Raw genomic sequence first — 13,012 nt, 5'->3', positions numbered from 1 at the left:
ATGGAGAGTTAATTGGAAAATAAGAAGCTGACCGAAGCCCTGGAGCATCCGCCCAAACCATCCCTCATTTAGAGTGCTGCAGAGCCAGTCAACGCAGCAAATCATCCCTCTCCACACACCAGATGTGATCTGCTTCCTGCTTTCATCATTGTCTCAACAGCTTATCAGTCATAAAGCATTGCTTATATCACTAATATGATCAGTTCCAGTTTATGGCTTCTTTTGCCTTTTAGCATATTACTTACTCTACTTACAGTTCATAATAATAAGCATAATAAGAGACTGTTAAAAGTAAAGTATGTCATTGCTGTATGTTGGGGCAGCCTAATATACTGATTCATAATTGGCGAATTTTGCACCATCTACACTGTTTTTGAACCTAACCGAATCAACAGTGAACTGACTTCAGATGAATAATGACACAATTGTCTTTTTTAGAGCTGATTTACAGCAGAATTGAATTCTGCTGGCATCATTAATTATTATTTTCCTGTTTATCACTGTAAAAGCTGCATTGAAACAATCTGTATTGTATAAGGCGCTGTATAAATAAAGGTGACTTGACATTATTTCCGTAAACTTTGTTATATTATTCATTGGTAACCAGATTTTAGAAAGGCTGGAGAACCTAGTCAAAAGCAAATCTATGTGGCTATTGGCTATGATAGTGGTTCCCAAACTGGGAGGCACAACCCCTAGGGAGGACCCGAAGTTATAAAAAGGGGGACGCGACAAGGCTAAAGCCCAAAGTATACTTCGGGTTTTTGTGCGTATGTGAGGGTCCGCATACAGTGCGTGTGACAAATTTTGTCACCAGAAAAGTACACAATGCGCGCCACCCGATTTTTGTAACCGTGCATTAAATTGGTTTTGCACTAATCAGTTGTCCCACGAAGTGGCAACAGTGGCCTAGGCCGTTGTTTTACAGTAGAAAACGAAACTAAAAAGACGGAACAACAACAACACATGTTGTGTGAGGGGGTAATGAGATAGCCGCAATTTTAGCTTAAAATGATACAAAGACATTTGTATCGGTCATAACTTCCGGAGAAAAATAGCGCAGACACTGGACAAAGATGAAACTTTCTAGAACACATGTCGACCCCTGGTTTCGTGCACTCTATCAAAAGGAGTATACTTTTAAAAAGTTACGTGTTCGACTATGTGCATATGCTAGCGTACGCGAAAAGAACGAAGTATACTCTGGACAGGACAGTTCACCCAAAAATGTAAATTCTTTTATTAATTACTCACCCGTTGCAAACCCGCAAGACTTCGGAACACAAATGAAGATATTGTTAATTAAATCCGAGAGCTTTCTGCCCCCACATAGACTGCAACGTAATCACCATGTATGGGGATAATGGACAGAGGCCAATAGGCAAATTTGCCAGGGTTAATCCCCAAATTTTTTTCGAAGGACATCCTGGGATTTTTAATGACCACAGAGATCCAGGACCTCGGTTTAACGTCTCATCTGAAGGACGGTGTTTTTTGACAGTATAGTGTCCCCATTACTATACTGGGGTGTTAGGACCCACACAGACCACAGGGTGAGCACCCCCTGCTGGCCTCACTAACACCCCTTCCAGCAGAAACCTGGTTTTCCCAGGAAGTCTCCCATCCAGGTACTAACCAGGCTCAACCCTGCTTAGCTTCAGCGGGCAGCCAGTCTTGGGCTACAGGGTGAACTTACACTTTGAGGGATAGTGTACACTATGATTAATCAATATCCCACATGGCCAACGTGATATCAGCTGAAAAGAAAATTGTTTAATTAAATGAAAAGATGCATAAAATAATAATAATTTCAATTAGATTGGGCATAGTTTTGCGCACAATAAGAAGTCAGACCTGGTGATTTCGGCCTGCTGCTGTAGCTGTTCTTGAACCTTGCGACAGATCTCACTCGCCGTGGTGTTCTCCTTGCCGATCTTGGTGAAAAGGGCGGCGATCTTATCGCTGCGGAGGAATCCGGCCGCTCTTCGCTTCAGCAGGTGACTTAAGCAAGCCTCAATGGAGCCTGCAGGAACATAGAGGGAGGAGTTGATAAGAGGTATGCAGGCAAAGATCAAACAGAACACTGAATAAACTTAAGCAATTAGCATCTTATTATTTCCAATTGCTTCATGAATTCCTTTAATAACACCCATTTGTTCTCACAAGTCAAGTTTTTAATTCCATTTCTTTCCCAATGGGCTTCGCTATCTATGAACTCGCATGATGCAAGGGAAAATCTTATTGCAGAAGTAATTGTGTTCTGCCTCATACTCATTCTCCTTTTGTGAGGTAAACAGCCATGACGGGAAAACAATTGCAACTGGGAACGAGATTTACCGCTGGTTCCTGGAGCACAGCTAAATATTTCAGTAAGGCAGAGTCAGGGCGAACTACCTGTTACCGCGCCTGGGATTTAACCGCCTCAAGCGCTGTGGGCTCACTTCAAAAACAAATAAACAACGGCAACAGTTCCCCAGCCCCCTAATCTCACAGATGAAAGATGGAGAGGATGTTCATATTGGCGCAAAAGCATGACTAATGCGTTCGTCCATCTTTCTTGACAAGTAGCCAAGTGCTTGTGCAACATAAATCAAGATACATGAGGAGAGTTGCCCAGCAAAGAAACTAAAATACTTTTTTTACATGATCGCAATGAAAGGCCAGTTATGAGATTTGCATCTGCCGTGACAGCTGAGTAAAGTCAACCTATCGACTGGCTGTGTGATTGATGCTATCAATATCTCAGCGGTATCGAGGTCCTTTCGCTGCTACATAATCGACTGCATTTGCGGAAGCAATCAGATGTTTATGGCAGTAATAGCACTTTTATTGCTCGGCTTGTGCCACCGGGGGCAGTGGCTTAAGCATTCCCAGCTTCAAGTTTTTCCCATTAACAGCCTTTATGATACATTTAGACAGCTAAAATGCACATTCATGAAGGGAAAATACATGCAGACAGGGATTGCATAGGACTATTTCCAGGGGTCTCACAAAAGAAGCTGAACAGCAGGGCCCATCACCGCATACAGTTTGAGTCAACTACTATGGCACTAGCTTTTAATAAGATTTTTCTTTTTGCTTTTTTTTTTACTCTGAAGATGTGCAGACATGCAAAAAGAGACTTTAACCAGAAGTTGCAAATATGTTTCTAATCTACACGTCTAATTTCAGAGCATACAACGAGATGAATCATCTAAGTGGCTGTTAAGTACTTTCCCCTTGAGAACCCAGAACGATAACCGTCCTCTCCCAAAAGCAGCTCTGATCTGAACAGTGATGCCCTGAGAGGCACTATAAGAAACGGCACTTTCCGTGTTTCTCGGATCCGTCATCCAGTGAGCAACAAATGTGCAGACAAAGCGCTGTGCATTTGAAAAAAAGCTGAACGCTCATGAAGATGTATTTACATAATATCTCTGTGCCTGCTGGCTTGCACTACTTTCTGTGTGCATCCATACACCCACAAGCTACTCTGGTCTCATCCTCGAAGCACACGTTTGACTGCACACAACCATTTTAGGAAAAAATAATGCCTACAAATAAACACACTTTTCACACTCTCACTAGTTTATTCATTTTGTTTATTCATCTTGTATTCAATTGTTCATTGTGGAAATGACAATATACATTTAACTCGTATCTCATATGGGTAAGATGCTTTGTGCATTTAACTTAAGAAAGCTTTGAAACAATGCACATGGGATATCAGTATCCCATCACAGAGATGCATCCCATCAAGGGTGAACTGCATTAGAAGAGCATCTGACAGACCACATGGGGATTTAATGAACAACAGATTAGACATATTACCTCTATAAATCATTTGCTGCAGTTGCTATTCTTAATGGGGCATTAATGACTGGAAGACTCCATTGTTCTTTCAATCATGGAAGCTATGTAATTTTTAAATACTTCTATCCAAGTTTATAAAACTATATGTACGCCATCCATAGATTCCTTTCCTATGTGACAAATTTTGATATGTCTTTGTGGTGCTGTCTAAACATTTCTCTGCTTATGGCAAAAGACTACAGGCAAAAGTATTGTTTTTTTTCATGCACTGGTCAATATCAAGAGCTTGGTCTATTTACCCTCCAGAACATGCTTCCTTTCAGACTGCAATGAAAATATCCAAAATACACATTACAGTGTTTATTTTACTCCATCTGCTTGCATCTACATTTATTTATTCAGCATATGCAAATCCAAAGCGACATCAAGCAATTGTAGATTTCAATTACAATACATATCAGTTTGTTTTCTGAAATAGAGTTCTCTTCTTCATGCACTGAGCCAGAAACCTCCACTTCAGAAGCACTTACAAACACTAAATTCTCGAGTTTAATTTATATCTTAAGGTTTTTACTGAGGGGTTTGTTCATATATCATTCACCTAGTTTATACATAAATGTATTCCTTAAAATATTTATGGCTGTTGAAAGATGTTTTCTTTTTTTTCTGATTTATAGAGTTATAGATTACCTGGCTTGTCTTAACTTGAAAAAGTTGTGGTGAAACAATTATCCACTTTCTTAACAAAGAATAATATTTTAGATAAATTTCAGTCTAGGGTGGGCACAGAATCAGCCCTTTTAAGGGTTGTTAATGATCTTCTTTTAATTACGGATGCAGGTAATCATGCAGCATTAATTTTATTGGATTTGTCAGCAGCTTTTGACACCATCGATTACCGGATCCTTCTGACTCGTTTAAAGCAGTTTGTTGGTATTCAGGGGATGGTCTTAAAATGGTTTGCCTCTTATTGGAATGTAGATCATTTTCAGTGAAGATTGGTAACTATTTCTCTGCTCCAGCACCTATTACCTGTGGGGTCCCACAAGGGTCCATTTTGGGTCCAGTCCAGTTTTCATTGTACATGCTACCTTTGGGAAGGATTTTTAAGATGTATGGTATTTCTTACCATCTCTATACAGATGACACTCAAGTCTACTTGCTGTTGAGACCCAGTAGTAAGGATTCCAATGCCATACCTCTTAAGTGTCTGGAGGAAGTAAAGCTGTGGATGGCTGAAAACCTCATTAAATTGAATGAAAACAAAACAGAAATTGTTGTTTTTGGTCGCACAGCTTGTCGCCCAAGTTCAACGATAACTTAGGCCCATGGAAGGGATACCTGCAGGATCAAGTAAAGAATTTGGGAGCTATTTTTGACTATCCATCATATTTGATCGATAAATAAAGATGGTGGTTTGTAATTGCTTCTTCAATTTCAGGAATATAGCCAAATTGAAACCAAAATAAATTTCTCCATGCTTATATTTTTTTCCCGTCTAGATTATTATAGTTCTCTTTATGTTGGGACCTGCCAAACATGCGTTGTTCGCTTGCCGCTAGTACAAAATGCTGCTGCAAGGTTAATGAATGCTGGGAAAACGGATCATGATACTTCCGTTTTCCTTTATAGGATGACTACCAGTACAATTTAGGATACAGTATAAGATTCTGATATATGTTTTAAAGCACTTCACGGAATGGCGCCAGAATAATTAGCTGAGCTTATTAAGCCCTACAGTCCAGGCATAATACTAAGATCATCGAACAAGTTTCTTCTAACTATTCCTTGTGCGCGTCTCAAATTGAAGGGGGATCATGCTTTCTCCGTCGCTGGTCCAAGACTGTGGAATAATCTGCCATTGGATGTTAGATCTTCCTTAACTCTAAATGTTTTTAAGGATCATTTAAAATCTTATTTGTACTCTTTGGAATTTAGTATGTTTTGTCCTATTGTTCTTTTGCTTTCTAATGTAATGTACAGCACTTTGGAACTACTGTGTAGCCTGTAAGGGGCTATATAAATAAATTAATGACGAACGAACGATAAAAAGAGATATCCAAAAATCCTCTCTGGAAAAATCTTTACAATGCAAAAAAAACTAAACAAGCAACATCAACATTCAAACATAACAGTGCAGAAAACCTGTAGCCTAATACAAAAAATAATTGACTTAACGTACTGTGATTAATCAACTGGGGAAGTATGGTGATGTCTCTCAGTTAACAATTTTACCTTATTCATGGTGTCTTGCCTTATCTGAGGCTAAGAGGCACAATTAACCATCATTTTTATCAAGCTCAGACTGACAGAAGACAGTAGACCATGTTTTAGCCATATATTGTTGCACATCACTATATTGAGATCAGCTTTTGAGGCGCTATGACATAACACACGTGAACGCGCTCAAAACCAACTATACACACTGATCGATGGCTGTAATCAGAGCTACTATCTGAGAGTGAGGGAGGGGAGGGAGGGAGGGGAGGGGGGGGGGGGGGGGGCTCTGGATGGTGGCGATCGCTGCCGTCCGTAGGGGAACACACCTGTGACTGTGCAGTCAAGCTGTGAGTCACAGTAATAGACAGTATGAACTGCATTACAGAGGTACTCGGCAGCTGCACAGAGCGTAGGAGGCGAGGGAGGACCATACTGCCGTGCAAAGGCAAAAAACCCTAACTTCGTTTTTGGTCGAAAGTTAGTTATTGATATTTTTGGCACATTCAAGACCTCCTTTATCATGTATCAAGTACCTTGAGTCAATTTCGTTGGTTTTTCGAGAAAATAATGGGTTGTCTTAACAGTAACTTCCAAAAGCCCATGAGAAACCAAGGCAGAACACCGTAACACCAGTTACCGCTCTTTGGCTTTGTTTTGGAACTCTCAAATTGAGTTACGGTACTCTGTCTTTGTTTAGCCGCGCGTCAATATGAAGTTACTGTGCCGGTGTTCTATCAAATAATGATACCTATCAGATTGTACACTGTTCTGCCTTTGTTTTACTGTCCATTAAAATTAAAATTACGGTGTAGCCTGTGTACTTAAGTACAGCTTAATTCCATCAGTCCCTGTAACTTCTGATGTCCTCAGAGCTTTGTTCTGCACAAACGCGGTCAGAATATTTAGTATGGTCTGAACCCGCTCCATCGACAAACGTGCGATATCGATGGCGAAGGATATATGCAGAGTTGACAGAAAAATGTTACACATGCCATAGCAGATGAATACAGCAAAGAACTAAATTGCTTCCCGCTTCACCCAGTTCAGGTACCAGACCTTATTGAAACACTCATTCATCTAGCTGGCAGAGTGACAAAACTCGCCTTCAGCAACGCCCTAAACACGGTCGAGCCGACGCAGGAATAATATATCACATGGAGTGTTAATAATGAAGCAACACGGCCCGGGTATATTAGTGCATACAACATAAGAAGCTACAAGTGCATACAACATCAGACCAGCTGTTACAAGCGGGTTATATCTACAATCACAGTGTCCGGAATAAATCCGCACATGAATCTCAGGAAGCGCCTGTAATGAGGGCTATCAGAAAAGTTAGTAAAGACATCGTTAAAATAGTCCAAGTGACTACAGTGGCTCAACCTTAAGTTTATCAAGCGACGTAGGCTCACTATTGGCCAGCATCACATGCATCACACAAATGACCAGCATCGGCCAATAGTGAGCCTACGTTCTGACGTACAACCCAGAAGCGCTGCGCTGTTACGCTACGTGAACTCACTCAGAAGCCCACACAGAAGAAAATGAATAGTAGAATAAAGTCATTATTTTTGTTAGTTTTTTGCACACAAAAAGTATTCTCGTCGCTTGATAAACTTGAAGTTGAGCCACTGTAGTCACTTGGACTATTTTAACAATGTTTTTACCAACTTTTCTTGGCTGGCAGATATCGATTACCTAGCAGCCTATGAAGGAGTGAGCGAGCTCTCAGATTTCATCAAAAATATCTTAATTTGTGTGCCGAAAATGAACGAAAGCCTTACGGGGTGGAACAACATGAGGGTGAGTAATTACTGACAGAATTTACATTTTTGGGTGAACTAACGCTTTAAGGTCTTTTGCCTTTGTAGGGCAGCATAGACAAGGACTGAAAATGAGGGGCAGAGAAAGGCAGGCCAGAAGAAAGCCAGAGTTAAAGTGATGAAGACTGAGAAAATGAGAGAGGCGAGAGCGTGAGAGAAACCACAGACCCAAAAGAGGAGATTAATAAAGTAGAAGAAAGGGGAAGAAAGAAAATGGAAGAGGCTCAGTGACTCACTGCTCTCTGGCATTGCTGTACTTATTAATCAGCCTGATCTTTGTCCCTCGGTCTGGACTCAAGCTCAGTCTGGACTTCAAGCGCTGGCCTTATGGAAAAGAGCATGTTCAGATTGTTCATCTGAATACCAATGACGACCAGTTAAGATGAGAATTTCCACTGGACAGTGCTATGTGGAACTGATCATTCCCACAGGGAAGTGCTGGTTAAGAAAATGTGGGTATTCGATTCAATATTCGATTCAGTTCAATACATTTTTTATTCAATTCTGAATCAATTCAATTGCACAAGCTGAAATAATAAAAACTTTCACCCAAAGATACCAGAATCGTTACTGTTAACTAAAACCGAAATAAAATAAAAAATTTGCTAAATAGAAAAATAAAAAAACAGAACTTATAAAGATGACAAAGGCACATCAAATTACTAAAACTTAAACTAAATCAAATCCACTTTAAGGCAAGCCTCCAAGGTTAAAAAAGAAAGAAAAGTGTAACAAATTGATATCAATGGGGGAGAGGCTACACTATGCTGAATAAACTGCTTTTGTGATAAAACAGCTTATTCAAAGAATCGACAGCCTGTCGGCCAATATCCAACATGTTTGTCATTAAACATTAGTTTTGGATTGAGACCATTTTGATTCAGTTTATGACACTTATCATTCATTTCTATGTATATCTATATATTTATCCACAAACAGTGATTGAATTTCCGTCAGGGTTCTGCGAAAATCAATGACATGATTCAAGTTGACCATTACGCAGAGGTCGGTATCTCCCAGTGGTCGGTTGTCTATCCCCTTGAAAGCACATCACTTCTGACTTTGAAACTGCCATGACAAGTCACACTTTCATTTGAATGACCTGGATTTTCTCCATAGGGAAAGATTATCTGTCAACAATGTAAATTTCAGTCTGTTTCTCATTCAAAGCTCAAGTATGGCTCTGATGATGTTTGGTGCTGTTTGGTCCTTTTACTCACCCTTATGTTGTTCCAAACCTGTATGAAAAAAGAAGATATTTTTAAGAATGATGGTATTCAAACACGTTTGGTTACCATTGACTGCCATTTTACGCACCACGAAAAATAAAAAGACATTGCCTCAAAATATCTTCTTTTATGTTCTCCACAGAAGAAAAGGTCATACAGGTTTGGAACGACATGAAGGTGAGTATACCTTTAAGCTTTCATAATTAGGGTGGTTGGACTGTTCTGAGACTGCAAGGAAAAGCTTCATAAGATGGTCAATAGGATGAGGAAGAAACCTTGGGAGGCAGTAACACGCAGAGTCTTCAACGTGATGACAAATATTGTGCTCTACAGATGTTGTTCTCAAAAGAAAGTTTTTTTTTTTTTTGCTATGCTATTTCCATGAGGTGAGAATAAGCCGAGTTTAAACAGTTAGACACCTCTATTAATACAGGCATCCGTAGTTTTTTGTGAAAGGAAGGAGTAAAGTGTGAACACAACCCATTCCTGTCACCAGGAAGCCTTGCAAAATGGCAGAAAACATTTCTCTCTCTCAAACACACACACACACACACACACACACACACACACACACACACACACACACACACACACACACACACACACACACACACACACACACACACACACACACACACACACACACACACACACACACACACACACACACACACACACACACACACACACACACACACACACACACACACACACACAGTTTATGATGTATTCACCCCATTCCTGCTCTCAAGACACCTGAGACTCCTGCTTTCATGATCCTAATAACTGCTGTGTGTCTCCTTCCAAACCAGTGACTCTCAGTCAAACAAACCTCACATGGCTGGATTCATCTCAGTCTTTGTTTGAAAACAGGATAGATTGACAAAGTGGAATCCAAAAGTCTAAGGCCACACTGAAAATCTAAATATATAACATTTTAATTACTGGTAATAATAAAATAAAATAAATTGTATTACATAAAATTAAAAATAAATATTTGGAAAAAATATTGAATATACAGTATGTGTGACATTGATCATCTGACTTTGTTCATACAGATGCCTTTGTTTCCAGTGAAGCTCAAGATGCTCTTTGGATCTTAAATCAATGCTGGAGACACAAACTTCATGCAGCTTGAATACTTTGATCAACAACAAAAAAAGATGGATGAATCAAATGCATTCTCATATTGAAAAAGTCTCTCTTTTTTAACTTTTAACTCAAATCTTCATGTTGATAATAGCCTATATTTATAAATAAAAAAAATTATAAAATAAAAAATCACTAGTGGCCACAGACTTTTGCATGCATTTTTTCCATAAATTTTTTTTTTTATTGATAAAAATAATTCTAGATGTTTAAATTAAAGGGTTAGTTCACCCCCAAATTAAAATGATCCCACAGTTTACTCACCCATAAGCCATCCAAGGATTATATGACTGTCTTCTTTCAACCAAACACAATCAAAGTTATATACAAATATCCTGTCTCTTCCAAGCTTTATAATTGGACTGAATGGTACCTTGTTTTTTGAAGCCCAAAAAAGTGCATCCATCCATCATGAAAGTAATCCATACGGATCCAGGGGGTTAATAAAGGCCTTCTGAAGCGAAGCGTTTTGTAATAAAAATATCTATAATTATATAAATGTATAAACCGTAATCACTAGCTTCCAGTAACATCCAGTGAACTAACGTTCAATGTGGGTGAACTAACCCTTTAACATGCCAAGACTTTAAATCTGACACAGATATTGTTCAAATGAACTGAACGAGTACAAGCACCATAATATGACCAACAGTGTACTCCTAAGTGGAACCTCTCGATTATAAGCACACTTCCTTTCACTACATTATTCAGTGACATTGCTGTGGTTGCTTCAGTCATGACAAGCTCAAGTCTTTTTTTATAGAACTTTTAACTAAAAAATGTATGCTGATAATACTTTTGCTTGTATTTTCGCATAAATTAAACTTTTATTGATGAAAGCTAAATTATAGATGCATAAATGAACATGCTAAGACCTTAAATCTGACACAGATACTGTTTAAATGTGCCTCCATTTCCCATGGTCTAGCAGGTCATCCTCTCATACCAGGTGATTAAATATTGATTCACTCTAACGGTCCATCAGACCAGCAATCTCATCTCTGAGAATTACAGCGGTGATCGCAAGCTTGGGTTTTATCTAATCTCTCTGGACAAAGATGTGCAGGTTGAATAGATATCTATCTGCTTGCACCACCCTCCATCCACCGTGTGAAAGAGAGTGTTTACTTCATCAACACTCTATTTGTCTACGAAACATAGAGATGCTTTGATCCGCCGAGGGATGCGCAGCGCTCAGCCACAGCTGCTGACACTATGGGGAAGAGTAGAGCGGTGACCAAACACCTGTTCCAGAGACAGGAAAACATGACAATGCTGCATTCACTTGACAGAAACACCCACTGAGAACATTCCCTGATACCGCTGTCAGAGACAGCACTGTGTTTTAGGGACTATTATTAAAAAACAAATGCAAGTACACTTTGTTTTTGTTATTTTTGAAAGTAATAACTAACACATAATGAGAGAGAGTTTTGGGCTGGTTGAATATGTCGTCAATGTTGTCTAGCTAGCTGACATTACCATAGTGGTTTGTGAATTTTCAGTCTTAAAACATCAAACAAACCATGTTTTGCACCCATGGTTTGTTTGTGAACTGTATTGTACACTCAAAAAAATGAATTCAACGATGTCTGCCTTGTTCAATTTAAGTAACAAGATTTTGTCACAACTTAATTTAATTGTGTTCAATCGACCTAATGTATTTAAAACTGAAGTTTATTTAATTATTTTGTTTTGGGACTACATAAATAATTTTTGTTGACAACTAACCTGTAGTTAGTGGACCTGTAGTTCCCAGCAATGCTTTGCAAGGGACTGCATTTGGAGAGTAAAAAAATCTAACCTTTTACGGAAGTAAAATAATTGAAATTGTGGAGAAAAATCATTCCATTTGAAATAAATGTTTTTCACCAAAACACGTTGGCCATAATTATTGCCAACCTTTTATTAAATACTTTTGCTGCCTCATTTTCCCAAGATATAACAGCTCTGAGTTTTCTCATTTAATGCTGGATTATTTTGAGGAACATCTGACAAGAGATCAGAGACCATTCCTCAATACAGAATCTCTCCAGATCCTTCAGATTCCCAGATGCTTCTCCTCTTTGGTTCAACCCACATATTTTCTATAGGGTTCAGGTCATGGAACTGGGACGCCCATTTTGTGCTCAGGCCAGGGACACATTTTTTGTGTTGATTTTTGTGTTTGTTTTGGATCGTCATCCTGATGAAAGATCCAACCACGGCCCATTATAAGATTTCTAGGGAGTCAGTATTGATTTTTTATGTGTTGGTATTTGCTAGAATCCATGATACCATGTATCTGAACAAGATGTCCAGGACCTCCAGCAAAAAAAATAGGCCCACAACATTAAAGATCCAGCGGTATATTTAACCGTGGGCATGGGGTACTTTTTATCCCTGCTTGCACCAAACCCTTCTGGTGGGATTTAATGCCAAAAAGCTCATCTTTTTGTTTTGTTTCATCTGACCACAGATCAAGGTTCCTATTGAAGTTCCAGTCATGTCTGACACCTGAATATGCTGGAGTTTGTTCTTGGATGAGCGAGGAGGATTTTTCTTGAAAACCCCCAAACAACATGTGATGATGTAGGTTTTTTTAGGGTTTCTGACCCCAAGACTCAACTAATCTCAGCAATTCTCCATCTGTGATCCTTGGAGAGTCTTTGGCCACTCAAACAATCCTCCTCGCCGTCACAGTGCATTAAGACAATATAGACAAGTCCTCTTCCAGGCAGATTCGTAACATCTTTAGTTGATTGGAACTTCTTAATAATTGCTATTATTTTGTGAAGCTCAACAATCTTTTGCTGCACA

The 13,012-nt window shown here is 39.2% G+C and overlaps 1 protein-coding gene across 3 annotated transcripts in view; it reads right to left on the bottom strand.

The window, feature by feature from the left end:
- sgsm2 (small G protein signaling modulator 2) overlaps positions 1 to 13,012 on the bottom strand; it is a 55,074-nt gene that overhangs the window by 23,520 nt on the left and 18,542 nt on the right. For all 3 annotated transcript variants that reach the window (XM_082178756.1, XM_082178757.1, XM_082178758.1), the window contains exon 3: positions 1,855 to 2,023. In XM_082178756.1, coding sequence (XP_082034882.1) covers positions 1,855 to 2,023 — 169 coding nt within the window. The remainder of the gene's footprint in view (positions 1 to 1,854; positions 2,024 to 13,012) is intronic.

This window comes from Leuciscus leuciscus (genome assembly GCF_965113295.1).
Source record: "Leuciscus leuciscus genome assembly, chromosome: 9".
Classification (NCBI taxonomy): Eukaryota; Metazoa; Chordata; class Actinopteri; order Cypriniformes; family Leuciscidae; genus Leuciscus; species Leuciscus leuciscus.
This window is presented reverse-complemented; position numbering and strand designations above follow the sequence as displayed.